This window comes from Heloderma suspectum, chromosome 6 (genome assembly GCF_057233095.1).
Source record: "Heloderma suspectum isolate Gila_16-S chromosome 6, 16-S_ref, whole genome shotgun sequence".
Lineage (NCBI taxonomy): Eukaryota > Metazoa > Chordata > Lepidosauria > Squamata > Helodermatidae > Heloderma > Heloderma suspectum.
This window is the reverse complement of record NC_139463.1, coordinates 73,819,789-73,846,810: the sequence shown is the minus strand read 5'-3', so window position 1 is coordinate 73,846,810 and position 27,022 is coordinate 73,819,789. Positions and strand designations below refer to the sequence as shown.

Genomic DNA, 27,022 nt, shown 5'->3' with positions numbered 1-27,022 from the left:
TCCTAGGTGCACCACTGAGTGAGGGGGCCAGGCATACTTCTCCTGGGAAATTGCTCCACAGCTTGAGTGTTGTAGTAAAATAGGCCTTCTGTTGGCTAGGCTTCTGTGGTGGAAAAAAGGTCCAGGAAGGTTCATGTGGGGTGAAGTTGAGGTAGAGAGCTTTAAAAGGAAGAAGCCTGAAGCTGTTTCAGAGAGTGACTCAGAGTAGCGCCTTAAAGGGAACGATGTGTTTGCGTGAATCCTATAAGCAAGGAAAGGCCCTCTCCTAAGACACGGTGAGTTTGACCAAAGGGGTGCTCATATCTGCCACAGACAAGGGTCTGTCCATTGCTCAAACGGCTAAATTTTGGACGTTTGCGGAGACCTGTGGGCAGCTTTGATGTATGAAAAACGTAGACAGGCTCAAGTCAACTTGGAATGCTTTGTATTAGCCTGGGAAACTCTTCTTTCTGTTCATAGATAAACAGGGCCTGGTTTTGCACATGCCTGTGTATGTATTTGGAGCTGAGAAACTGCTTAGTTCTTTTAAAAACTGCACTAAAGCTCTGTTGTATACATTAGCACGTAATATATGTAGTTAGAGAGAGAGAGGTGGGTAGTAAATGTATGTCTGAAGAAAGGTGGAGGAGGAGGGTGCCACTACCAAAATGTTTGGCCAAATGGTCCTATGTTCTCACTACTCTACACTGAAGTAAGGTTAGATATTGATTTAAAAGCTGGGAACTGTGGCATTTTAAATGGTGATTTATTTATTTTTTGCGAGAAAGGGGTAGGTCTTTGAAAAAACTTTTTTAGAGGTGGGTTTCTCTTAGCGGCAGCAGTGGCACTTTTTCTTTTTAAGATCAGGTGGCAGCATTAGCATAGGTCCTCTTGCTGGTTGCTTCCTGGCGTCTGCCACCCCCCTCCACGAATGTCCCTGATGTATTGTTCTGGAACGTTTTAGGGGAAAGTAGCAACGGCCATTTTTTGTGCCAGCCACCATTTTCCCCTCTCCCTTGAATGCCCTGCAATGACTCTGTGTCCAGGGCGTTCTGGGGGGAAAATGGTGGCAGTAATTAGACAGCTGGCGAGAGAATCTCTGCTGCTGCCACATAAAGAAATGTGTTGCTGCTGCTTCAGAGGTGAGCTCCCTCTTTTCAGTAGCCAAAATCGAGAGCCAGTGCGGTGTAGTGGCTAGAGTGTTGGACTGGGAGCTGGGAGATCCGGGTTCTAGTCCCCACTCGGCCATGGAAGCTCACTGGGTGACTTTGGGCCAGTCACAGACTCTCAGCCCAACCCACCTCACAGGGTTGTTGTTGTGAGGATAAAATGAGGAGGATTGTGTACACCACCTGGGGTTCCTTAAGGAGGAAAAAAGGCGGGATATAAATGAAATAAATAATAAAATAAAATGTCTCCCATTTTACAGTGCCTGAGAATGGGGTAGCAAATTTGGGAATCATTTTCAGTTTAACCCTAATATAAATAAATTAAAATGAAGCAAGACTTTCTTTTCCAGATCGCAAAATGCTGTACATTCATGAGAGAAATGAACAAATTTGCCTGTGGCTCCTTCCTTATGTCAGCAGTAGGAAGGAGCGACATGTCAAGATTGCTCCAGTCTTTGGACATTTTATTTTGTGTGTGTGTCTTGTCTTCTGTTTCAGATTCATGAAAAGCTGTGCCATTATGAACGGCAGAGCCCGGTCCCAGTCCTGCACAGTGCCTCAGCTCTAGCTGAAGATGTAAGTGCCAGTAGTACCGTCTTATGAACATGTGTGTACAGTGTGTTGGTGCCAGGGGTTGGGATTGCCAGGCACCTCCCGAGGTCCACACCCCTCTTGGGCCTGCTGCTTCTCTTCCTTGCTATTGCTGCTTGTTCTCTTGCCCTCTCCGAGTAAGCAAGCTATGAGAGGAAGAAAAAGGACCAGTAACGTATACATGCCTTGTCCTCTCTGTCTCTGGGAGATGGGCCAGAGATGTAAGCAAATGGGACAGCACCAGCAACAGTGGAGAGGAGGAGGTAGGCTCACTCAAGGAGATGAGCCCACTGACAGCGTCTTACCTAAGGGCTCCCCCCCCCCCAACCTGATTGCATTAAACTTTTGTAATCCTTTCTCCTGTAAAATTGGCAAAGGCTTCAGCATGATCAGTCCATTTCTGAAGATGTACTGGGAGTGCTATATTAAGCTGTATATATAAGCTTGAAAAACCGCTTCCTCATCGTCGTGTTCTGGTGTGCGCCAATGTGACCAAGAAATGGAATCCAGAGTGAGGCTAGGCAGATGAAGAGGCCAAAAAGAGCAAGCTTGATTTTCAATCACTAGGAATGGGACACAGTTTAGGTACTCTAGTACAGCGGTGTTGAATCTCAGGCCTGTGGACCAAACCTAACCCATCTGGGTTCCCAGTCTGGCCTTTTGGGGTTCCCCAGGCCCCACCCTTTCCTCTGACCGCCAATCATTTGGTAGTTTCCTGCCTTTTGCACCCGTATTTTCCCCCCATTCTAAAGGTTGAAATGCCTCTCCTAAGTCTTAGTTACCAGCAAAAAGCTTTTTAAGCTAAAATGTGCTGGTATTTTTTGTATTGTTAGTCCTGCCCCTTTTGCCTTTGTTCCTGCCCACCACTGCAATGCAGCCCCCATGAGCTTCTCTGAAATTGAATTTGGACCTCTGGCTGAAAGAGGTTCAACAGCCCTGCTCTGGTATGATTGAAGCCTAATCTATGCATGCCGCAGAATGAGATAGTGAATTCCTGAGGTTCTATGGAGAGGGTGCAATGTATCCATCTTAATTCTGTCTTCAATTCCTCCACTTCCCGGAGAATGGTATTTTGCTAGTAATATGCCAGTAATCCTATATATGCTATGAGCGAACACATTTTCTGCATGAGGATCCTTATGTAATCAAAACAGCACCACCCACGCAGGAGAAGGAGGTATCATGCAGGCTTGGAGCAATCCCAAGGTCTGCAAAAGGACAAAACAATATTTAGGAAGAAATAGCCTAAGGGGAGATTCCAAAAATGGTCCAGTGTAGACTGAGCATGCTCATTGGGCACAGAGTGCTGACTGAATGTTGTGGCGGAGAGAATGAACAAATAGGTGTAAGAGGCAGAGGAACTGGAGATCAAATCACCAACATTCTCTGGATCATGGAGAAAGCAAGAGAATTCCAGAAAAACGTCTATTTCTGCTTCATTGACTACGCTAAAGCCTTTGATTGTGTGGATCACAACAAACTCTGGCAAATTCTGAAAGAGATGGGAGTACCAGAGCACCTTACCTGTCTCCTGAGAAACCTGTACGAGGGTCAAGAAGCAACCGTAAGAACCAGACATGGAACAACCAATTGGTTCAAAACTGGGAAAGGAGTATGACAAGGCTGCATATTGTCGCCCTGCTTATTTAACTTATATGCAGAGTACATAATGAGAAACGCCGGGTTGGATGAATCACAGGTCGGAATTAAGATTGCCGAGAGAATTATCAACAACCTCAGATACGCAGACGATACCACCCTAATGGCAGAAAGTGAAGAGGATCTAAAGAGCCTCTTGTTGAGGGTGAAAGTGGGGAGTGCAAAAGCTGGTGACAGATTTTACTTTCTTGGGCTCCAAGATCACCGCAGACTGTGACTGTAGCCATGAAATTAAAAGGCGCTTGCTCCTTGGGAGGAAAGCTATGGCACACCTAGACAGCATAGTAAGAAGCAGAGACATCACCTTGCCGACAAAGGTTCCTATAATCAAAGCTATGGCTTTCCCAGTAGCAACGTATGGCTGTGAGAGCTGGACTATAAGGAAGGCTGAGCGCCGAAGAATTGATGCTTTCGAACTGTGGTGCTGGAGAAGACTGTTACGAGTCCCCTGGACTGCAAGGAGGTCAAATCAGTCCATCTTAAAGGAAATCAACCCTGAGTGCTCATTGGAAGGACAGATCCTGAAGCTGAAGCTCAAATATTTTGGCCACCTAATGCGAAGAGAAAAGTCCCTGGAAAAGACCCTGATGCTGGGAAAGATTGAAGGCAAAAGGAGAAGAGGACGGCACAGGATGAGATGGCTAGATAGCATCACCGATGCAATGAATATGGACTTGAGCACACTCTGGGAGAGAGCGCAGGACAGGAAGGCCTGGCGTGCTATGGTCCATGGGGTCACGAAGAGTCGGACACGACTTAACGACTGAACAACAACAACGATGTAAAGGGATATGTGTGTCCGTGCTGCTATGTGTGAACAGGTCCATGAGGGGTGGGCTATGTGTGCACAGATGCACGGAGGACTGGCCCTGCCCATTGCTTGCTCTGGCACTGCCCACTCTAGATCTGTTCAGAGTGTGGCCCCCACCAGATTTTTGTTGAGGGAATGTGGCTCTTGGCAATAAAAGGTTTCCCACTCCTGCTGTATAGTATCTTTCAGTAATCCCTTAGTGCAGGGGTGCAGAATCTCAGGCCCGGGAGCCAAATCTGGCCCTCTGGGGGTCCCGATCTGGCTCTCTGTGGTTCTCCAGCAAGCCATGCCCATTCCCTTGGCCTCACCCTCTTTCCCTCAACTACCCGTCATTTGGTGATTTCCTGGCAGTTTCTTCCTCATTCTAAAAGGTTGGAATGCCTCTCCCAAGGCTTAGTAACTGGCCGGAAGAGCTTTAAGCTACAAGAGGCTGGCACGTTTGGCTTTTTGGCCCCACCCCTTTGCCTTTGACCGTACCCCCCCCCCTGAATGCAGCCCCCCCCCCAGCTTCTCCTAACTGCTAATCGGCCCTCAGGCTGAAAGCGGTTCTGCACCCCTGCTTCTGTAGCTCATGAAATGGCTAAGGACCTCTAGAGTGCAAGTAATCTATGCTAAGGAAAATGTCTGTTAGAATCGCGATGAAGCACATAAGTAGGGAGTTACGAATGGTTTCTGCTTTTATTTCTAGATCTAAAAGTTATGTTCTTGTTACGGATCTTGTGATAATAGGACACATTTCCTTTTAAACGCGTGACTCTTTCCAACTGCATTGAAATCTGTCACCACCCACAAAGCCAAACCTTTCGTCTGACTTGCACCCCTTTTTCCTGCGATTTGTTGGTACTGTAGATAAAGCTCTGCTGTTTTTTTTTTTCGTTTTTTTCTTTTTACTTCTGGTATATATTTCTATCCCGACAGATTGTGAGGATAAGTTTGCTTCTTTTGTGATTTCTAATTTATTGGACTCTCTGCTGTCTTTGGCATAACAGAGCAACACCACCCCCAGTACGGCCTACTCTTTTCTTTCTATAGATTTTATATCCAGAGGAAACTGAATTCCATTTATTATCATTGTTCCACCCAGCTTCTAATACCGCCCCCCCCCCCCCCGGTAGTCTATATTCTCGTTTAATATCACACATTGTAATTTACCCATCTTGGCTTTGAGGCTTCTAGCACGTGCATATAAAACACCCATATGCCTTGTCCCTCTTTTAAATGTCTTTATTATGTGTTAATTTCCCTTATATATATTTCTTTCTCTCCCCTCCCATCTCTCCCTCATGTCCATGTTTATTGTCAATCCTTAACTCAAACATACATGCGCGCGCACATGCATAGGTCTAGTTGTCACTGGGGTTATAAACCTGTTTCTGGATTGTACCACTTCAGAGTGCAAGTGCAGGGGTGGGGGTGGGGGGCTCACAGGATGAAATCCTGCATGAATTCTCTGCACATCCAAAATAAAGTGTTGGGGAGAAGGGTCTAGGCATGAGCCCTTCTCCTTGATTCTTTTTTGGTGGGGAGGGGGGAAGAAAGTTTCTGGGGGGCAATTTGAAGCAGAGAAGATCCATTCCTGTTTCTTCTCTGCTCCCGATTGTCTCCACTGAAAGTGGGTTTTCCAGTTCTAAAATGGCCAGTGGGCCATCACATGTGTTTATGCTGATGCTGATGTACCTGCATTTGCTCACAGGATGAACTCAGTTGTTTACTTTGCCTTTCTCTTAACCCTTGGCTGTCCCTTCAGGGAGGGAACAGAGCTGACTGATAGAGCAGGAGTGTTGAATCTCCTACAGCACGAGGGCTGAATTCTATTTTGGAGTAGCTCTCAGGGGCCACATTCCAGCAGTAGGTGGAGCCAAGGGCCAAAGATTCTGGACAAATACCAAAAATACAAGCATATTTTAGCTTAATTTTTTTTTTTACTGCTAGTAGCTAAGCCTTAGGAGAGGTATTTCAAGCTTTTAGAATGGGAGAAAACTGCACAAAAGCCGGGAAACCATCCAATGATTGGTTGTGTTGGAAAAGTTTGGGGTGACTTAGAGCAGAGTTGCTTTATAGAGAGAAAGTGTGGCAAGACAGCATTTAGTATTGGAGGCAATAAACGGAGGCTAGAGCTAGTTTAAAAGAAGTTCAAGTCAGCTTACTTTATTACTGCTTTTATACACATCATCCCAGAGCACATGGCGCTTGCTGCAGAGGCAGAGGAAGAAGGAAGAGGAAGGGGAGGGAGCAGGAAATAGGAACTGATCAAGCTACAGGACATTCTGTAGTGCCCTCTAGTGTTTGGAAGCATGTGGAGTTGTTCCTATTATCCAACCGGTTGGTGGATGGGAGAGGGTGTAGACATGTGGAGAACCCCAGAGGGCTGGATCTGGCCCCTGCCCTGGGTCTGAGGTTCTGCATCTCTGCACTAGAGTGCTTTGCTTGCAGAAGGTCCCAGGTTCAGCTCCTGGCATTGCCAGGAAGGACTGGGAAAGGCTCCTGCCTGGGACCCTGGAGAGCCACCGTCAGTCAATGCAGTAGTCAGTACTGAGCTAAAGGGACCAGACCAGTGGTTTGTCTCCACATGAGGCAGCTTCCTAAGCTACTTTCCAGTCCCGTGTCCCTTGCAGAGTGCTCCTCTGCTCTGAGAGGCTGCCTTTGAACTGTCTCTCTGGAGTGTGATACCAAGATTAGCCAGTCGGTGACTAGGAAATGATATGCTGTCTCACCTGTCTTGCGCATGGATAGATTTCTCTCTGTTTCTTTAAGGTGATGGAAGAATTGCAGACTGCCCCAATGAATAGTGATGAAAAAGAGCTGCTCCAGTTGCTTTCAACTCCTCATCTCAGGGTAAAAGACTCTCTCTTCTGTAGCTCGAGAAAGGGGTGGTGGTGCAGCATTGTGATCCTCTGGGTGGAGCGGGTGGGAACCATGCTCTTAGTAATTCCCTTGTCAGCTTGTCTTTTGCTATTGCTTAAGCACATGTAATAGCCTCAAACCTCTTCGTGTTGCATGTCTACAAGAGCACTCCTTCCCCTCTACTTGCTGAGGCCTTGTGGTAGGGCATGGAACTGCCATACCTGTTCGGTGTGAATGTGTAAGTAGCAGAATGTTTACAAATCACGGCCTCTCAAAGGATGCAATCCTATGCATGTTTAGACAGAAAAAGTCCTACAGTTCCCAGCATTCCCTGGCCAGCCAGCCTGGCCGGGGAATACAGGGAGTTGTAGGACTTTTTTCTGTCTAAACATGCATAGGATTGTGCCCTAAAGGTGCCGGCTGGGGAATGCTGGGAGTTGTAGAACTTTTTTTGTCTAAACTTGCATAAGATTGCAGCCTAAGAGAAGTTAACAGTTTGGCTGGGATCAAGGGCATTGCTAGGCCTGGGTTCCGGGACTTGAATCTTATTTCCCAGGCCCCTGGATCTATTCCGCAGAGCACTGGATGTCCAGTTTTTTTTCTTAGCTTAATTGCTATGCAGGGGGTAATTTTCAGGGGGGATTGTAGCTGGGGAGAGAAGCGATAACTCTCCTGTTCCCACATACTGCAGCACGCGCCCCCCGCCCAACCTCTGCCTGCATGGCAATTTAGCTTAGAAAAAAACCCTATTTCTATCTGGGTCAGGGCGCAAATTAATTGAAGAACTTACTGTATTTGAGATTATTTAAATTGATATTCAATTGAGTTGATTTAAATTTGAGATGATTTAAATTCAGAGTAGGCTCTGTCTCCCATGAATAAATCTGATTGAAGGTTGCATATTCAAAATGTCAACAGCATGTGTGTTTTGGCAAATTGTGGGTTAACTATTCCATGATTTGCTGCCATTATTGGTGAACTGGGTCACTGCATGCTCTGTGGACAGGTGTGTGTTTGTGAGGTAAGCCAGAGGCCTATTCTGTACTGGAAAGATTGCTTCTGGTAGGTGCAGTTGGGAACAGAGAGGTGGGGTGGAGGGGATGCTTAACCACTGTTACCCGGCTTCAAAATGGCTTCCCCCCCTCAGTTCTGTTGGTGCTTAAAATATGTGAGGAAATTTCCTGAGGAAAAGTGTGAGGGCACATACTTAAGAACAAAAGGGACTAGGAGGGGTTGGGGAGAAACTTCACAGGGGTTATGAGACAACAGAAGGCCTGTGCTGGGAAAATAAAACGGTCATTGCCTGGCACAAGAAAGACCTCAGAGTTGGTTCCTAAGCAAACCTCCCTGGGAAGGGTGTTCAAGAGGTGTGGCATTGCAAGTGAGAAGGCACTCTCCCAGTCGCTTGTCTCCTATGATATGAGCATTCTTGATCAGTCAGATCATCCCTGGAGGGGCTGGACCATGTCCCCCTGCACCTCTGAGATGGGGTAGGTGGCAATGCAGTTGAATGCCTTGTCAGCAGCTGCTCCCAGGCCCTGGGATCCTCTCCCCCAGCAAGCCCGTTTGTCTTCCTCCCTGCTGATTTTCCAGTGGAGTAGAGTAGGAGTGGGCAGAAAATAGATTCCAGATGTTTTAGACTTCAATTCTCAGCATTCCTGACCACTGACCATGCTGGCAGGAGCTTCTGGGGGTTGAAGTCCGAAGCAAGTGGAGATCTACCTTTTCCCCACCCCTGGAGTAGAGGGCAAGACTATTCCAAAAAGCATATGGAAATATGTTACCCAGGCTGCCTGTTTCTTGCTGCTACTGCTGCATATACAGTCAATCTGCTCTGACTTGCAGTTGTTGTTTTTTTAAAAAACATTTTGCTGGTTTTCTCTGTATGCTTTTGACGCTTGAGGTTTATTGGTAATTTTAGGATGTGTTCAGCGATATCTGTTTTACTGTGGGTTTTTCTTCGGTTTTATTAAGTGCTTTGAGTATCTTGTATGGTAGAAATGTGGGATAGATAGGTTTTTAATGATTTATCCCTAATTCTGCATGTGAATGTGGGAGGATGGTTGTGGGTATTGGGTAAGCATGAGAAGCACTCTGCACATATTCAGAGGACATCTCATTGTTTTTATTTGGTGTTGGCGGCATAAGGCGTTGAATCCAGCCAAGCTTTAGCTTAGTCCCTTGCTGAGCTGCGATGTTTAACCAAACCTACCTGATCATTTAAATCCATTGCTTCTTTTCCTTTCTCACTCAGTGCATGATATAAAGTGTTTCTCCCCCTTGTTAGCATGAGACCTTTATTCTCCCACACTGGGAGGGAACTCTTTGCTCTCCTTCCTTTTAGGTTTGAATAGGCGGATAATAAACAGGGTTTTTCAGCACTGGGTTTTAATAACTTTTACTGAGTGCTGTAAGATAGGAAGACAATGATTTTCAAATGAGCTCAAATTGCAGAGGTCTATAATAGATTCAGAATAAGGCAGGAATTCAGGTAGTGCAGAGAACTAAGTTGTTTTTATCGACTGGTTCAAAGACAAGATCATTTGCAATAGAAATAGAAATTAAGATAGATTATACCTAATAAAGGCAATGAGGTCTTCTCCATCTGGCCGGGAGTGGGAGGGATGGGGGAGTGGATGAAAGTGTGTGTGCCTATAAGTGTATGTAATGATATAATCTATTTTTATATCTAAAGTATAATAAGTGTGTGTTTGTATAACATTCATATAATGTCTGAAATATATCGTGTGCGTGCTTTTACCTTCACAAGCACACATTGATTTCCGGGGAGAGAGCTGCTTGGGGAGGTGCAGTTTGGAATGGAGAAACAGAGTAGTGGGAAGCAGTTATGCACCCTCCCCTTCCTTCATCTGCACTCGGTATCACCTCCCCTGGAAGTGAGTTTTCCTGTTCTCAAATGGCCAGTGAGCTACTGCTGCATGCAGCTGAGCGTGGTGTAAAGCAACACTGGTATTGGCCTTCCCCAACCTGGTGCCCTCCAGATTTTTTGAACTCTAACTCCCATCAGCCCCAGCCAGCATGGCTGATGGTTGTGGGTTATGGAATTGCATTCCAAAACGTCTCGAGGGCCCCAGGTTGGGGAAGGCTGGCCTGTGTCTGTGTAGTCTATTTGCTCACAAGCCATTCCTAGTTGTCATCGTTGCCCATGGCTTTCCGTTCGGGGAGGGGGTCACAGCTCAGCGGAACTGCACCTGCTTTGTAAGCAGAAGTTCCCAAGTTCAATCCACAGCATCTTCAGATAGGGCTAGAAAAGAATCCTGCCTGAAACCCTGGAGAGCCGCTGCTGCCAGTCAGTGTCGACAATACTGGGCTAGATGGACCATTGGTCTGGCTCAGTATAAGGCAGCTTGCTTGCTTGCTTATTTATTTCATTTCATTTCTATACTGCCCAATAGCTGAAGCACTCTGGGCGGTTCACAATGCTCCATCATCCCCCAGCACTGTTGAAATGTAGGTTGTAAGGTCTTTGGGGTGGGGACCTGTCTCTTCTGCTTTCTCTGTATGTTGATGGCACATTGTAAATAATTGTTAAGAGCTGAATTGATCACAGGTCTCTAAAAGGGTCTTTGTAGTGCTGTATCTGGTCGCTCAGGCTTTGAGTCTCTCTTTCTGTTAATAGCACCTAAAAGGGCATTGATCTTTGATGCCTGAGCGTCAAGCTCTTGGCAAAGATTTTGTTTATGATTGACTTCTAATACCTACATTTGAGGATTTTAAAAAATTGTGTGCACATACATCTGCATTGCTGTTGCCTAGCCATTTCTCCCCCGCCACCACCAATCAGTGTAAATTTACTTTGTTCAGAAGTCAGCTTCTTCCCTGAACTGTGGAAAAATACTTCCTCTATAGACTCTGCTGCAGCTTTGTGGCTTGCTGCCAGCTCAGATCCATTGTATGAAATATTTAATGATACGAGGCAAGCGCAGGGATTGTGTTCTTTTTAGATTTATCTCCAACCTAATAAAACATGCAAGTACAGCAGGGAAAGACCATTTTAAGGGGAAATGAAGAGAGAATTGGAGTCCAAATAAGTTTTCTCTCTCACAGTTGTGCTCTGTCTCTGTCTCTCTCACACACACGTGCGCATGCTTCATGTGCACCAGGAAGATGAGCCCTCCAAGATGTGGTTGCACATATGATCACAAAAATATGTGTTGTCTTCTGTTGCTGATGTTTACAGGGAGTTAGTGGGTTTGGACTAGAGATTGCCTTGGGTTCTACAATCTCTACATGGAAGCAGATTTCCATGTGTGATTCTGCTGAATCAAGTGTGGTAAATCCTTATGTGACAAGGACGATGGATTGCATTCAGAAATGGGATGAGGCATATGTACCCTCTTGGATCACCCACCTGGACACTTGCAATGCAGAATTAATTAATTAATTGCATTTCTATACTGCCCAGTAGCTTTCTGGTCAGGTCACAAAAATTAAAGCTTAAAAAAGTAAAAATCAACAAATTAAAATTAAAAATACTCTTTTATCTGTAGGCATGCTGAGTTCACGTAACAAAAAACCATGGTTGATTTATTTTATTTATTTATGAAATGTATTGCCTGTTTTGGATTATAAAATAATCCTGAAATTGGGTGTAGCCAATAAAACACAATAAAACCATTCATCATCAACAAAAAACAAATAATTAAACAAATGGGGAGAATAGTAACACAGATAAATAACAGTTTATACAACGCAGCAAAACAAATTCAAGCAAAAGCTAAACAAATTCAGTAGAAATCAGTAGCTAAACAAACTATGTTTTTGTGTTATGTCTGAATGTGAGAACACCCACAAACTGTGGTTTGTGTGGGACTGACTAAGCAGGATCTGAAATCATGGTTTGAAGCTGGTCATCTTGGGCTTACTAGTTTGCCCTTACATCTGAATTCACAGACTGTTGTCAAACTGCGGTTACGGCCATTGCTCTGTCTGAAGAGGCTGCTGCAGCCTGGAGACAGGAGTGAACTGATGTATTTACAGATGATGAAACAAAGGCTTTCTTCACACAAAGCTTTTATCCTGTGATTGAGATGGATTGGCAGGCTCTTTACATGACGCCATGAACCTCCAGGGCGTCTCCTGCACTAAATGCCCTTTGTTTCGTTTTTAAATAGATCACAGATAATGAGCTATCAAATTACCCTGTTGTGTTCTGCTTGAGTTCCCTCCATGAAAAGAGGAAAAGCAGCGAGAAGAGGAGTGAGATCAATGAAAGATAATGGAAGACTCAGATATGGGGAGAAGGAGGGGGGAAGGAGCTGGGGGAAAGGAAGCGGGTGAAAAAGGGAGTCGTGATCCTGCATTTAAAACGGAAGCAGAAAGCCCCTTTTTAAATTCAGGATTTTAGGCTTGTGTAGAGATGCCCAAATGCAGACAAGCAGCTCTAAACCGTGGTTTGCTTGTTGAATGCCTGGAAGCTATGGTTTCACATTATGTCTGGGCAGCCTTTTGCAGCTCTAGTGCTATTCTGGATCAGGATCCACAATTTAGAGAGAGCGAGAGAGGCTTGCTGAAGGGCTACTTCACACATTGCATCTCCCTCAAAGTGTTTTTTTTTCCTTAAAGATTTTTTTTCTGTGCTTCTGCAAACCTTGGGGTTACCCCAAGGGGATACCTCCCTCTTATGCATTGGTGGTGCAGTTTTGCCTATATAAGCAGTGGCACATGAATCGGAATTTGGATATAGGGTCATTAATCTATAACCCATAGTAAAAATTCCTGGAGCAGCATTTTGGAACCATCTTCAGTACTGCCAGTTTACAATTGGATTTAACAATTTTGGAATATTGGGTTGATGGCCAAGTTAACCGACTTGCCCAGGAGTTATTTTAGAAAACAGATTTTCATAGAAAAATAAACTCATTCTCTGGAATGATAAATTCCAGGATAAGATCCAAACTTCTATATTTTTCCTCTAGGTTATAAGTTTGCTTTCTTTTCCCTTTTAGTTATAAATTAGCATTTAGGTTTTGCAATTGAAGCAGATTTTTTTTTTTTTAAATTGTGTTTCGAAAGGGGATGACAGGATGACACGTTTCTTTGAATTGTTTGACGTTAGTGCAGCTGCTTGGATGTTTGAAATAATTTTCCTCTTTGCTGCTGCTGTTTTGTAGTTTGATTATGAGGTTGGATTGTTTTCAGTTGGGTTTTCGTGGTTTTATTGTGATAGCAGCATGGTAGGCCTGCTTGGCCACAAGTTATGGTAGAGAAAATTTTGAAAACATAAAACAAACTAATCTTTTCTCGATGATCCCAGAGTGCAGGACACGGAATCATGGGCTCAAGTTACAGGAAGCCAGATTCCGGCTGAACATCAGGAAAAACTTCCTGACTGTTAGCGCAATACGACAATGGAACCCATTACCTAGGGAGGTGATGGGCTCTCCCACGCTGGAGGCATTCAAGATGAGGCTGGACAGCCATCTGTCAGGGATGCTTTGACTTGGATACCTGCATTGAGCAGGGAGTTGGACTCGATGGCCTTGTAGGCCCCTTCCAGCCCTACTATTCTATGATTCTGTGAAATTGAAATAAAGCTCCTGTTTTGCCCTCTAGTTGCTAGAAGTGGGGTCAAGGATGGGAGAAGCTTTTCAAGCAGAGAGAGTAGCCATGTGGGTTTTGTCTCAGGCTTTGGTTAACTGAGTCACCTTGCTCGGGCATTGGCAGTAAAGGAAGCCCTACTACAGCATTCCTCAACCTGGTACCCTTCAGTTGGGCTGGACTACAATCCCCATCAGCTGGTGGATGATGTGAGCTGCAATCCAACACACCTGGAAGGCATCAGGTTTGGGAAGGCTGCCCTAATCCGTTCCCATTTTCACTTGCTGTGTTTCTCTCTCTCTCTCTCTCTCTCTTCCCCCATGACCTCAAGGCAATGCTAGTTGTACATGACACTGTCGCCCAGAAGAATTTTGATCCCGTCCTCCCTCCTTTGCCAGACAATATCGATGACGATTTTGATGAGGAATCGGTGAAAATAGTTCGTCTGGTGAAGAATAAAGAACCTTTGGTATGTATGTGGAACGTGCAGACTGTGTTGCCTACAGCGAAAGGGTGAGGACTTGGAAGAACATAAGAAGCGCTGTTCTTGACCTGACAAAATGGTTGATCTTGGCCATCATCTTGCTTCTCACAGTGGCCAAGTAGACACCTCTGGGAAGCCCACAGACATGGCATGATGCCAATAGCTCTCCCTGGCCGTTGTCTCCCAGCAACTGGATACCTGCAGCCATACTGCTTCTGAACATGGAGGTTCTATTTAGCCACCATGGCTAAGAGTCATTAGTAGACCCAAACTCCTTGAGTTTGTCTAATTCAGCCTTCCTCAGTTAGACACCCTCTAGATGTGTTGGGCAACAATTCCCATCATCTCCAGCCAGCATGAAGGGAGTCTTTCAGATAATCTGGTCCCAAGCTGCTAAGGGCAATGCTGACTGGGGGCTGATGGGAGTTGTAGCCCCACACATTTGGAGGGCACCAGGTTGGGGAAGGCTGTGGAATATACTGGATTTTTTGGTAGTGTTTATAGTTTGATTATTTAGTTGGTATTTTAAAGTATATTGTATTTCTTTATTTATAACATTTCTATACTGCCTAGTAGCCAGAGGTCTCTGGGTAGCTCACAACGATTAAATAATAACAAACTGCTGTTGCTATTCAGGGTCAGCTGGATTGGCAATAGATTCAGCAGGACAGACCCAACAAAGCACTTTTTTCATGCTACACATCATTCATGGAATTGAGTTCTACAAAAAATGGAAGATATTCAGTGTTAGTCTAACTTAAGTCCCATTCATTTCAGTGGGTCTACTCTAAGTATGACTAAGATTGGATACAACATATGGCGATGGCTGCTGGCTTCAGGGGGATCAGATGTATTAATAGAAGATATGTCCATCAGTGGCTATGATAGCTAAATGGTGCTTGCAGAGGCAGAACATCACTGAATACTAGTTACAGGGTGTGCATGTGCAAAGGGGCGAGTTGTTTTCATGCCTTGCCTATGGGATTCCGAGAACCATGCGCTTTGGCCACTGTGTGAAACCACGGGCTGCATTAGGTGGTCTTCATGAGGTTTAATCTGGTCTCAGGTATCAGGCAAAAGCTGGGCGTTGATGGGCATCTGCTTTCCATTCTAGGGGGCGACAATCAGGCGGGATGAGCACACAGGCGCTGTGATTGTGGCACGCATCATGAGAGGAGGGGCAGCTGACCGTAGCGGTAGGTTTCTTCAAAAAACAGAGTTTCTTTTCTGCATTCAAATGAGAGAGGGCCTTGCTTGAACTCGCTCAGGATTTCCAGTTTCCCTGAAAAACAAAACAAAAAGCAAGCTGACCCGGCTTTGTCCATTGAGCCTTACGGCTGAGTGGGGACACCTAAAGTTGTACTTCCAGTTGAATTTGTGAGAATGTGGAAGATTTCGTTTTAGTTTTCTGCTCATTCTGGTCATAGGCTCAGTAATAGGAATTGGTGGCATTCATGCGTTGACCTGCTCGGGGCCCACTTTGTTCCCGGCTTTGAGCCGTTCGGTGTTTTACAGGCAATGTGTGAAGGCTTTCCAGTCTAAAAAAGGTAGAGTTACCTGTTAATATTTTCCTCCCTCTTCTTCCTAGGTCTTGTCCATGTGGGAGATGAACTGCGGGAAGTCAATGGGGTTGCTGTGCTTCACAAACGGCCAGAGGAAATTAGCCAGATTTTGGTTTGTTTTGCATTTTCCACACTTTGGTACCAAGTTTTGGGGTTGCAGTATTTACAGTGCGCTCCTTTGCTTGTTTAGTCAGAAGTAAGCCCCATTGAGTTCAATGGTGTTTGCTCCCACGTAAATGGCCATTGGATTGCAAACTAGGGCAGGTTTTGTATTTTTTCATACCAATGCTTATAAAAGTTACAATGGACAAGATCCATCTTAAAAAAGTTACAACGGACAAGATCCATCTTAAAAAAGGCACCCGTTCCCTTTTTCTGTCTCTCTCTTAGGAGAGAATGCTTCCTCTAAGACGATGCCTGCTGCAAGGACACATATGAATCATCTAAAACACAGGAACTGTGCTTCTTCCTTCAGAAATGTTGTTTTTAAACCACATGCGAATTTAATCGGTAGATTAGTTGGCTAAAAACTCGTACGATTCATCGATTAGCATTTCTTTAATCAAGTTGCAGTCTTACTATTTACTGTCAGGATTACCACACACAAAAAAGAGGGAGAGGTTTAATTTTCTTTCAGATGGTACTAAAAGAGCATTCAGATGTGCTTTCTGAATGCAGGAATAACCTGGCAGGGTTTCTGTCCTTGTTCTGACTTATTCCTGGTAAATTACAGGGCTGGACTAATTTCCTTCCTCAAAAGTAGGATGGGTCCTTCAGGTGTGGTGTCCTCCCCAGCACCAGTCTAACACAGGAATGTTGAACCTCAGGCCCAGGGGCCAAATCCAGCCCTCCGGGGTGCCCCAGAAGGCTATGCCTCTTTCCCCTGGCCCCACCGCCAACCATTAATCATTGGGTGGTTGTTGGCATTTGTGCAGTTTTTCCCCCATTCTAAAAGGTGGAAATGCCTCCCCTCAGGCTTAGTTACTTTGAACAAGGCCTTTAAGCTGGTATTTTGACCCACGCCTTTTGCCTATAGCCCTGCCCTTTTGCCTTTGTTCCCTCCCACCACTGGAATGCGGCCCCCGAGAGCTTCTCTGAAATTGAATTTGGCCCTCCGGCTGAAAGAGGTTCGGCACCCTTGCTCTAATATATTCCAGACCACTCTGTGAGTGGGCCAAAGTAGACATGCCGTGGCAGATCCATGATTAGCTATCGCAATTCCTTTTTCTTGGGTCAGAAGCAAGCAACTGCTTGGATGGGCGTGGGTGATTTCTTCCATTAGGTAGGGCCCGTAGCTCAGTGGCGGAGCACCTGCCTTGCATCCAGAAGGCTCCAGGTTCAATCCCTGCTCTCATCGCTAGCTAAAAAGATCTCAGGTAGTAGGTGATGGGGAAGAACTTTATTTGACTGAGTCCCCAGAGAGCTGCTGCTAGTCAGAGTAGAAAATACTGGGCTAGGTGGACAGTTAGTTAGACCTAGTTTAAGACACCCCTGTTCTGTTCCTCCCTCTTCCATTGCCACCGAAATCTTCGCCCACAACATGATTAATTGATCAGTTCCCTCTCTCTGAGGGGTGGCTGTTCCTCCCTCCTCCATTGCCACCGAAATCTTCGCCCACAACACAATTAATTGATCAGTTCCCTCTCCCTGAGGGGTGGCTGTTGAGTCCAAACCATGTAGTCCACACCATGTTGTTTGGGTCCCCAGATGTTATCAGACTACAACTCTCGTCATCCCTCATCTTTGGCTGGGGATGATGGGAGCCAGAGTCACGCAACATATGGGGGTCTAAGGTTGGGGAAAGGCTGGACTGTTGGCGCTGCTGTGGTCAGTACAGCGTCCCGCTTATTACCTTCTGTGTTACACAGATGGTAAGGCCAGCCGTAGGATGAAGGGCAAACTTCCAAAGGGCCCATCATCTGTCCCTGTCCTGCCAAACATTGTTATTTAAAAGAAGCTTCTCCTGGTCTCCCAAAAGAGTCTTTTAGTTGGGAACGTGACTCTCCTGTCATTGCTAGTGATGCAGAGACCCACTTAACATGCCAACTTTGGCACAGTGTTTAATTATAGAGCCACGAGGAGCCCCTCTTCCGCATCAAAGAGGAGAGGACGTGCTGGCAACTCCCACGCAGGGGAATGAGGACGTGTGTGCATGCATGTGGGGGGAGCAACCCTCATCCTGAACGTGATACTCGACACTGCTGTAATTACCACTGAATTCGCAGATGTCTCTTCAGAACTAAGCTGGCGCTTCCCAAGTTGGCCTAGCAAGATGGCACAGTAGCCAAGGACACCTGAATCATCAGTAATGTCTTCATTTCTTTTAAAAGAAATGGGCGGGGGGGGCAGGGAAGAAGGAAATACCAGTAACCACCAACCCCTCTTTCCCCCAAAGCAGGATGTTCTAGGGAGCATCATAATGGGATTTATTCCTTTGGCCAGTGCTTCTCAATGAATGGGTGTGTGTGTGCGTGCGTGCAGGTTGGGGCCAGGACACTACTGTGTCATAGGGCATTTCTACACCAGCCTAAAATCCCACATTTAAAACAGGGCTTTCTTCTTCCATTTTAAATGCAGGATCGCAACAGACTCCCTTTACACTTGCTTCCTTTTCCCTCTCTCCTTCTCCCCCTTATCTGAGTCTTCCATATGTTTCCTTGATCTAGATCCTCTTCTTGCGACTTTTCCTTTTTCACAGAGGGAGTTCAAGTGGAACACAGGCAGAGTAATTTGATAGCTCATTATCTCTGATCTATTTAAAAAGCGAATAAAGGTCATAGTGCAGGAGACCCCCTGGAGGTTCATGATGTCATCTAAAAGGCCCATAAACTTCTATGAGTGAGCAATCTCAATTGCCCGATAAAAGCTCCATGTGAAGGAGCCCATAATCTGTGGGAAGAATGAAGGGAGGACCATTAGCTTCACGGTAGAGGCTTTGCCTGCAGAAGGCTCCAGCTTTAGTACTGGCATCCCCAGTGAAAACTGATTGAAACCTCCACGTTTTCCAGTCAGAGGGCTGGGAACGACCTCTGCCTGAGAGCCATGGCCAGTCAGGATAGACAGCACTGGGCAAGGTGGCTTGATTCAGTATCAGGCAGCTTCACGGTAGAGGCTAAGAATAAAGACGCCAGCAATGTTCTCCTGAGCTGGGCTTGGAAATGAATTTCGGGAGCTCTTCAAAGCACACCACAAAGCTTTGAAAGCCCCAAAGCTTTGAACACCCCCCCCCCCATATTTCAGATTAAAATCTGAGCTAGAGGAGAATTCTTGACTTCTCTTCCCAGTCACCAAAGTACCCTCCTCCCCTTCCCCTTAAGGCTTAAACCTGGCTGGGTGCCAACAGAAGCAGCAATTGTCATTGCCCTCGAGAGGCTTAACGGTAGAGCATCTGTTTTGCATGCAGAAGTCCCCAGTTCAGTCCCCAGCTTCTCCAGCTAGGGCTAGGAAGAATTCCTGCCTGAAACCCTGGAGAGCTGCTGCTAGTCAGTGTCAACAGTACTGGGCTAGATGGGCCCACGGTCTGACTCAGTATAAGGCAGCTTCCTATGTTCCTGTGAGATCTCCATCTCCTGTGGATCACAGCCTGTCCTGGCTGCATTGTGTATCGGCATGCCCCAGATTTCGAGGATGCTGAGTTGGGGGATTTCCAGGATGCTGAGAGTCCTCCCTCTCTTTGTGCACACTGCTACTGCTGCTGCCATCGCTGACCAGCCAGGTAAGGCTTTAAGGCAGGTGTGCAGAATCTCAGGCCCACCTGGGATCCCAATCTGGTCTCTGGGGTTCCTCCCCCCGGCTCCCACCCCCTTCTCCCACCTGGGATCCCAATCTGGCTTCTGGGGTTCCTCCACCCCCTTCTCCCTCCTCTTTCGGTAGTTTCCTGGCATTTGTGCAGTTTTTCCCCCATTCTAAAAGGTTGAAATACTGACCCTCTGAGCCAGCAAATCGAGCTATAAATGCCAGAGGTGAGGTGCACTTCAGAGAGGAGTCTTTGGAGCAAGTGGTTCTGCACGATTTGAGCAAAGAAGCCAAGCCACATGCTGCAAGATAGGTTGAACTCCTCCTTCTCCCAGCCTCCCATTCACTGTTGGATTTACTGATTGACTGATAAAAGAAGTGTAATGGACAAGGTCAATGGAGGCAAACAGTGACGTAAGAGAAATCATTTAATAATTGGAACTAAAATGATGTTCTAAATAGAAAATACTGAACTGATAGCTTGCCATAGGATTTAAGAAATAACATATTAAATTAGGGTTGTTACTTAATTTAAAGAAATCTTAGGGTGCAATCCTATGCATGTTTAGACAGAAAAATGTCCTACAGCTTCCAGCTTTTCCCACCTAGCATGGAAAAACTAGGACTTTTTTTCTGTCTAAACATGCATAGAATTGTGTCCTTAGTTGATTAGTTGTACGGGTTTTAGTCCATGGATTAATGGAATCAATTAAATTTGCATGTGGATAAAAATTATACTTCTGGAACAAGAGGCATGCTTTGTTTTTATACAGGTTTTCATTTTTGTTCTTAAAATATTTCTTAGAAGAATCTGTTGCCCAATTAATTGGGGGTACCTTTTAAGGCTGCAGTCCTATATATATATGTATGCATTTGGGAGTAGGGATGTGTCAGTTTTGTATGTGTTTATTCAGAAATCTGTTCGGTCCCATGTCCACAATAATCTGTGTTTATTTTGGAAAAAATCTGCACAGAAATGCACACACATGTTATATGCATTTTAGTGTAAGATACACATTTGTATAATTATTTTATAAAACATTTTAAACATGTTTAATGCAACATTTTAAAGCTGAACACTGTATTGCAAAATCTGGAGTAGTACAAAATCAGAAGGATAAATGAGTCCGATCAGGACATTAGTTTGGGAGGCGTGATCAAGCTGGTTTGCTTCAAACATTGGACCAAACAAAATTCTTGAGCATCCCTAATTGGGAATCATCTGCACTGAAAACAATGGAACTTACTTCTGAACAGACAAGAATAAGATGTACCATGAGGCTGCAATCCTATACATACTTAGCTGGCATAAGTCCCATTGAATATAGTGGCCCTTACTTCGTGTGGACATGTATAGGAGTGTGCTGTCTGTCTATTAAGGCTGCAGTTCTACACAGCTGGAAAACCAAGGCATGCCTTTTCATTTTCCTGTTCCTGTCCAACAAATAAGTTTCAAAGGTGTCCTTGGGATATTCTGTAGTGTTTTCTGTGCCTTTTAAATGAAGGGGAGGGGAAATGACAACAATGTCAAAAAAAACACAGAAAGGTCCATTTGGAAAGGGAAAGGTCCACGGGGGTGGGCAAGTAGGATCGGGTGGGGGGCCAGATGACCCCCATCCAGCTCTCCACAAGCCCAGTGACACTCAAGGGGCATGGCCTCACCCCTGACGTCATTTGGTCTCCAGCAGGTGCATCAGGCAGGTGTTCCACCCGGCGCGTCTGCCAGGAACCAGCCTTCCAGGATGTGGAGCTCATCCCATTTGAGAAGCCCTGCGCTTGGTGAAGCCACTTTGCCTGCCCCAAGCCTTCTCCCACTGGGGAGCGGACATGGGGCAGGTGAAGCTGCTCAGCCCAGCTTTGCTTGTCTTTTGCCTTCCCTGTGTGTAAGGATGTCAGAGAAATCCACAACGAAACCAAATGAGTTTGGATTTTGATGAATGCGACTGGTGGATTCCTCAGCAGACTGGCTTTTCTCCTGTTCGGCGGGTTCTGCTTACCTGAGGAATGTTTTTCTAACTTTCCCGATTTTGCATGAATTTCGTCATTGAAAAATACGCCAAAATGGCCAAAAATGCACATTTCCCCATAGGCTAAAGCATGAAAATGCACATTTTGGGGGACTTCGTGCATTTTTGCAAGCGTGAATTCGTGCAAATGTGCATTTGCCCAAATTTGGGAACTAAACAAAATCTGATTCTGGCGATGGGCAGAATGCAGAATGAAAGGTGCATGACAATCCACAAAACAGAAGGAATGGATTTTAGGACAAGTGACATCCAGACATCCGGCACTTTCAGGAGTTCCTACAAGTGCTTGATGAGTGCGTCGCCTGGCTTCACTGGTTGTTCACCTTCCCCACTAGCGAAAGGCAAGGGCACGTTTGCCTGAGTGTGCAGCCACCGCGCCCCAGGGGATGAGTGCACAGCCACCACTGGACGAGTGTGCAACTTCCACTCCCCCAGGGGAAACCCTTTGTTATCTCTGATCTGTGTTTGGAGATAACAAGGGCATTCCCTGGCATGGTGCTCCTGCTCCCAAAGGACCTGTAATTGGAGATAACAAGGGGATTTTACTCTTTGTCTTTCCCCAAAGACCCTGGTAGCCTTGTGAGCCGGGGGAGTGGGGAGTGGGGACGGTAGCAAGTGGGGCCCAGCGGAGGGAACCCAAGCCTCCAGGTGCTGCATAGGCAGCCTCTGTAGGCCGGAGGTTGCCGGCCCATGATTTAGCAGCTGTTGCAGTAAAGGCGAATGGTTTGCTCAGAGCAATGAGTGAGGGAGAAGGGGAGAAAGAGAAGGGAGGTGAGGGGGTGGAAGAAAAGGGGCTGGCAGAAAGAAAGAAAGAGAGAGAGAGAGAGAGAGAGAAAGAGAGAAAGAAAGAAAGAAAGAAAGAAAGAAAGAAAGAAAGGAAGAGGTAGCCCCATCGACACCTGGCTTTGGCCCCATTCACTTGTGACTTGATTACCCCCGAGATAGTGTAGCCCCCAACATAAAAAAAAATGCTCCCAACTCTTGCTATACACAGTTATCTGGGAGGAAGTTCCATTAAATTCAGTGGCGCTTACTTCTGAGTATAGGATTGCAGTGTAAAAGGTTTTTTGTTTAAATTATTAAGTGATCGATCACTTCAGTGTTGCACCCCTCATTCATTATTATTGTTATTACTCTGTAATGTGGCATGCTCTAAATCTATATGTGTTATTTATTCATATTGCATCAATAATGTATCTGATGCTTTGCAAAGTGCCATAAATAGGTCCTCTGAATGTTCATCACTTAGTGAATAGTGAAAATGAGCTAAGTGCCTCATTGGGAGGGGAACATCCTTTCATCTTTCACTGCCTAGCTTGGGAACAAGAAAGCAAGGGGAGTAATCCCTTTGAATGGGTCAATTAATGTTTAAAGTGTTGAAGGCATAAGTTCCCCATTATTCCGAACCCTTGTTCAGAGCAAGGGCAGGAGGGTGTCTTTTTTCTTCCACTAGTCATGGCAGCTTCCACAACAAAAGAACCCAGAGCTGTCAGGATTCCCATCTAGGCACTTGAAAAATAATTTAAGTATCGGTGTGGAGAAGTCAGGTTACAAAGAGGCCCTTCTGTGGTTCTCGACTTTAATGCTGGTAGCACACTGAAATAGTTTAGTAGGCTCTCTGGCAGTATGGTGCACGCAAGATGCAATTTGTACTTGAATACTTTTAAGACTGAACAGGAAAAAGCCCCTCCAGGGACGAGAGCAGTGACCCCCCCCCCCAAAATAGTGGTTCCCTTTTGGAGTGGAACAACCGCAAGTGAGACAAGTCTGAAAACACCAATGCCATTTAGACTCTTAGTTGGAGGGGACCTTAGAGGTCATGTAGTCCAACCCCCTGCTCAATGCAGCATCAGTAGTACAGGATGCAACTATAGCATCCCTGACAGATGGCCATCCAGCCTCTGCTTAAATACCTCCCGCGAAGGAGGACCACGGATGTGTATCTGAGCTTAAAACACCAACTTCTGCGCACAGAAGAGCTGGTTTCTGCATCCCGCATGCAGGATGCAAATTAAGGAAAACAACATACGTTGGATTATTTTGTGTATCCCCCCTTGCATTTGCTAGTGATAAGGAGGCTCAGTGAGTGAGCTCTGCTCACTTGAAATGTTCTGTTTAGTCTCCCTGCCCCTGTCCACAGTTACACCAGCACATGTTTTGAAGTCAAATGAAGACCTTGAAGTGTGCTGCGTACGGCAGTCTTGTGCATGTGTTTACTCAGATGTAGGTCCCACTCTCTTCAGTGGAATTTATTCCCAGGTGAGTGTGCATAGGACTGCAGTCTTAAGCAAACAAAAATGTAAAGCTGGGATTCTTAAGGTGCTATTTTCTGCACCCAGTTCCAAATTCTGAGTTTGTGACAGCTTCCTAATTCTGCACATCATTGGTCCATCTAGCTAAGTATTCTCTACTACACCAGCTTTCCCCAACCTGGAGCAGATGTTTTGGGCTACAACTCCCATAATCCCTGACTGGTGGCCATCCTGGCTGGGGTTGATGGGAGCTGAAGTCCAAAATGTCTGGAGGGCACCTGGTTGGAGAGGGCTGTTCTGCACAGACTGGCAGTGGCTCTTCAGGGAGTCAGACGGGGGTCTTTTCCCAGGACTCTTGCTGGAGATGTCAGAGATTGAACGAGGGACCTTTTGCATGCAAACGGTGTGCGAAGCTATGGCCTTCCCCCAAAGAGGAAAAATTCAGAATACAAAATGCAGAATCAAATTGCAGGGTAACACACAGAGTAGCATTTGAATCTCACATTAAGCGGCGGATGACCCCCTCCCCCCAAAGCCCAAATGTATTCATAATCATCATACTGGCAAAGGTGGAGATTGACTTTGAAAGCATGCGAGGGAAAGAATCAATTGAAATCAAATCGGAGGACATTACTGAGTGGTTAGAAAACCTGTTGTTGCAATTCCAAGACCAAAGCTCCACCTTTTTCAGCTGTGGAATGTTGAGACAAATGCAACCTATTGCACTCCGGATGTTTTGGACTACAATTCCTGGCTTTCCTGACCATTGGCTATGCTGTCTGGAGCTGATGGGAGCTGAAGTCCAAAACATTTGGAGGGCACCAGGTTGCGGAAGGCTGGACAAATGTTATGTAAATTATTGATCAGATTTAGTACCCCACTTTTCCTCCAAGGGAGCTCAAGGTGTCATATCATGGATCTATCCCTTTGACAGCCCTAAGACAGCTAGCTGGCTTGGGAGTGACTGGCCCATTATTAGCTTTGTGGCTGAGCGAGGAATTTGAACCCAGGATTCTCTCGTCCATTTCCAGCATGCTACTCACTATGTGTGTAAAAAATAATAATTTTGTCTTGCCCCCAGCTTAAAAATGATGGCTATACTTGGTACCCAGAGTAATCAGCTCTTACACAAATCTTTTGGCTTTTACTAAAGATTCCTGGAGAGAGGTATGCCTCTGACTCATCTTCTGTTTTCTTCACTCCACTGAGCACAACCATATGAGATCTAGAAATGCAAGAATATAATGCTTCCTGCAGGGAGGGCTATGGCTCCATGGTAGAGCACTTGCTTTGCATTCAGAATGTCCCAGGTTCAATCCCCAGCATCTCCACATAGGATTGGGAAAATGGGCCCCTCTCTTGAACTTCTCTGCCAGTCACTGTAGACGTTGGCTAAGGTTGATAGGGCTGATGGGACTTGCAGTCCAACAACATCCAGAGGGCTACACATTCCTCATCCTGGTGCAGTAAATACTGATTTGGTATAAGGCAGCTTCCTATGTCGCTATTGAGAGTCAAACTGACCTAAATGGTTTTTGTGGATGCAGGCTGGTTTCCCATAAAAAGAACAACACAAAGTTCTTTTCTCCTAGGCTCAGTCCCAGGGATCGATAATGCTGAAAATAATTCCAGCCGTCAAAGAAGAAGATCGCCTGAAGGACAGCAAGGTAAGAGACCATGCTGGCTTATGCAAATGTTCTGGCTCTCTTCAGACACTGAAGATGAGTGGTGGGAGATTCAGGACAGATAACAGGAAGGACTTCTTCACACAGCACATAGTTAAGCCATGGAATTTGCTACTATACGAAGTGGTGATGGCCACTGTGACGTTCCTGCCTGGGTTCCACTTTTTCCCCAGCTTCTCCCTCTGAAACTGAGAAACAAACCCCTCAGAAATGCCCGCTTTCACCTGGATCAGTTGTTCCCACTGACACCCAAGCTTCAGCCCTTTTACTCTGTCTGGGTTCCAGAGAAACTCAGTATGCTCCATTGGTTCTCTCAACCCATTATGAGAGAAGTAATAAGGAAATATGGGGCCGTGGTGGCTTAGTGGTTAAGACGCTGAACTGCAGACCGGAAGGTCGGCAGGACAGCAGTTCGAGACCCGAGTGCCGTGTGACGGAGTGAGCTCCCGTCTTCAGTCCCAGCTCCTGCCAACCTAGCAGTTCGAAAGCAAGAAATTGCAAGTAGATAAATAGGTACCGCTTCGGCGGGAAAGGTAACAGCGTTCTGTGCACCTCAGTGTTCAGTCATGCCGGCCACATAACCACGGAAGCGTCTTCGGACAGCTCTGGCTCTTCGGCTTAGAAATGGAGATGAGCACCACACCCTAGAGTCGGACACGACTGGTTGGGGACACCTTTACCTTTTTAAATAAGGAAATAGATTTAATAATGGTAGTGTAACAATTCAATCAACGCATGGAAGTCTGTATTTAAAAACAAATTATTTAACACAAGAAAAGTTAGATGCTTTGTTCATTAATGCTTGGTCCTAACTTCCCTACCCACGTTACCCCTTCTAAAATCTGATACACAACCTCCCTTACTAACTAGATGTTGCTTCCTCAATCCCTAAGGCCCTGTCTGACTTCTGTCAGTTCATTCCTTTTATAACTCCAGAATCCTCGCACATATACAAGCCCCTCCCACCTTTCACTCAACCACAACAAAGATGATCAGGGGGCTGGAAACAAAGCCCTATGAGGAAAGACTGAAAGAACTGGGCATGTTTCGCCTTGAGAAGAGAAGACTGAGGGGAGATAGGATAGCGCTCTTCAAGTACTTGAAAGGTTGTCACAGAGAGGAAGGCTAGGATCTCTTCTCGCTCATCCCAGAGTGCAGGATATGGAATAATGGGCTGAAGTTACAGGAAGCCAGATTCCGGCTGGACATCAGGAAAAACTTCCTGATTGTTAGAGCAATATGACAATGGAGCCAATTACCTTGGGAGGTGGTGGGCTCTCCCATGCTGGAGGCATTCAAGACAAAGCTAGACAGCCACCTGTCAGGGATGCTCTGACTTGGATTCCTGCATTGAGCAGGGGGTTGGACCTCATAGTCTTGTAGGCCCCTTCCAACCCTACTGTTCTATGATTCTAACCCCTAACTCTATTAACCCTATGTTACCCGTGTCAAATTTAACAATGCAAACACAAACATTAATATCATAGGCTTACATTACGGCCACCATTTTGGATGGCTTGAAAAGAGGGTTAGAGAAATTCCTGGAGGAGCAGGCTATCAATGGCGACTAGTGCTGATGGCTATATGCTCCCTCCAGTATTGGAGGCAGTATGCCCATGTACGCCAGTTGCTGGGGAACACGAGCGAGAGCGACCTCTTGTCC

At 45.8% G+C, this 27,022-nt stretch overlaps 1 protein-coding gene across 1 annotated transcript in view; it reads left to right on the top strand.

Moving 5' to 3' along the window:
• Positions 1 to 27,022, top strand: part of MPP3 (MAGUK p55 scaffold protein 3) — a 91,494-nt gene that overhangs the window by 13,260 nt on the left and 51,212 nt on the right. The window contains exons 4-9 of the mRNA XM_084808290.1: positions 1,647 to 1,724; positions 6,964 to 7,044; positions 13,946 to 14,083; positions 15,213 to 15,294; positions 15,687 to 15,772; positions 25,267 to 25,341. Coding sequence (XP_084664416.1) covers positions 1,647 to 1,724; positions 6,964 to 7,044; positions 13,946 to 14,083; positions 15,213 to 15,294; positions 15,687 to 15,772; positions 25,267 to 25,341 — 540 coding nt within the window. The remainder of the gene's footprint in view (positions 1 to 1,646; positions 1,725 to 6,963; positions 7,045 to 13,945; positions 14,084 to 15,212; positions 15,295 to 15,686; positions 15,773 to 25,266; positions 25,342 to 27,022) is intronic.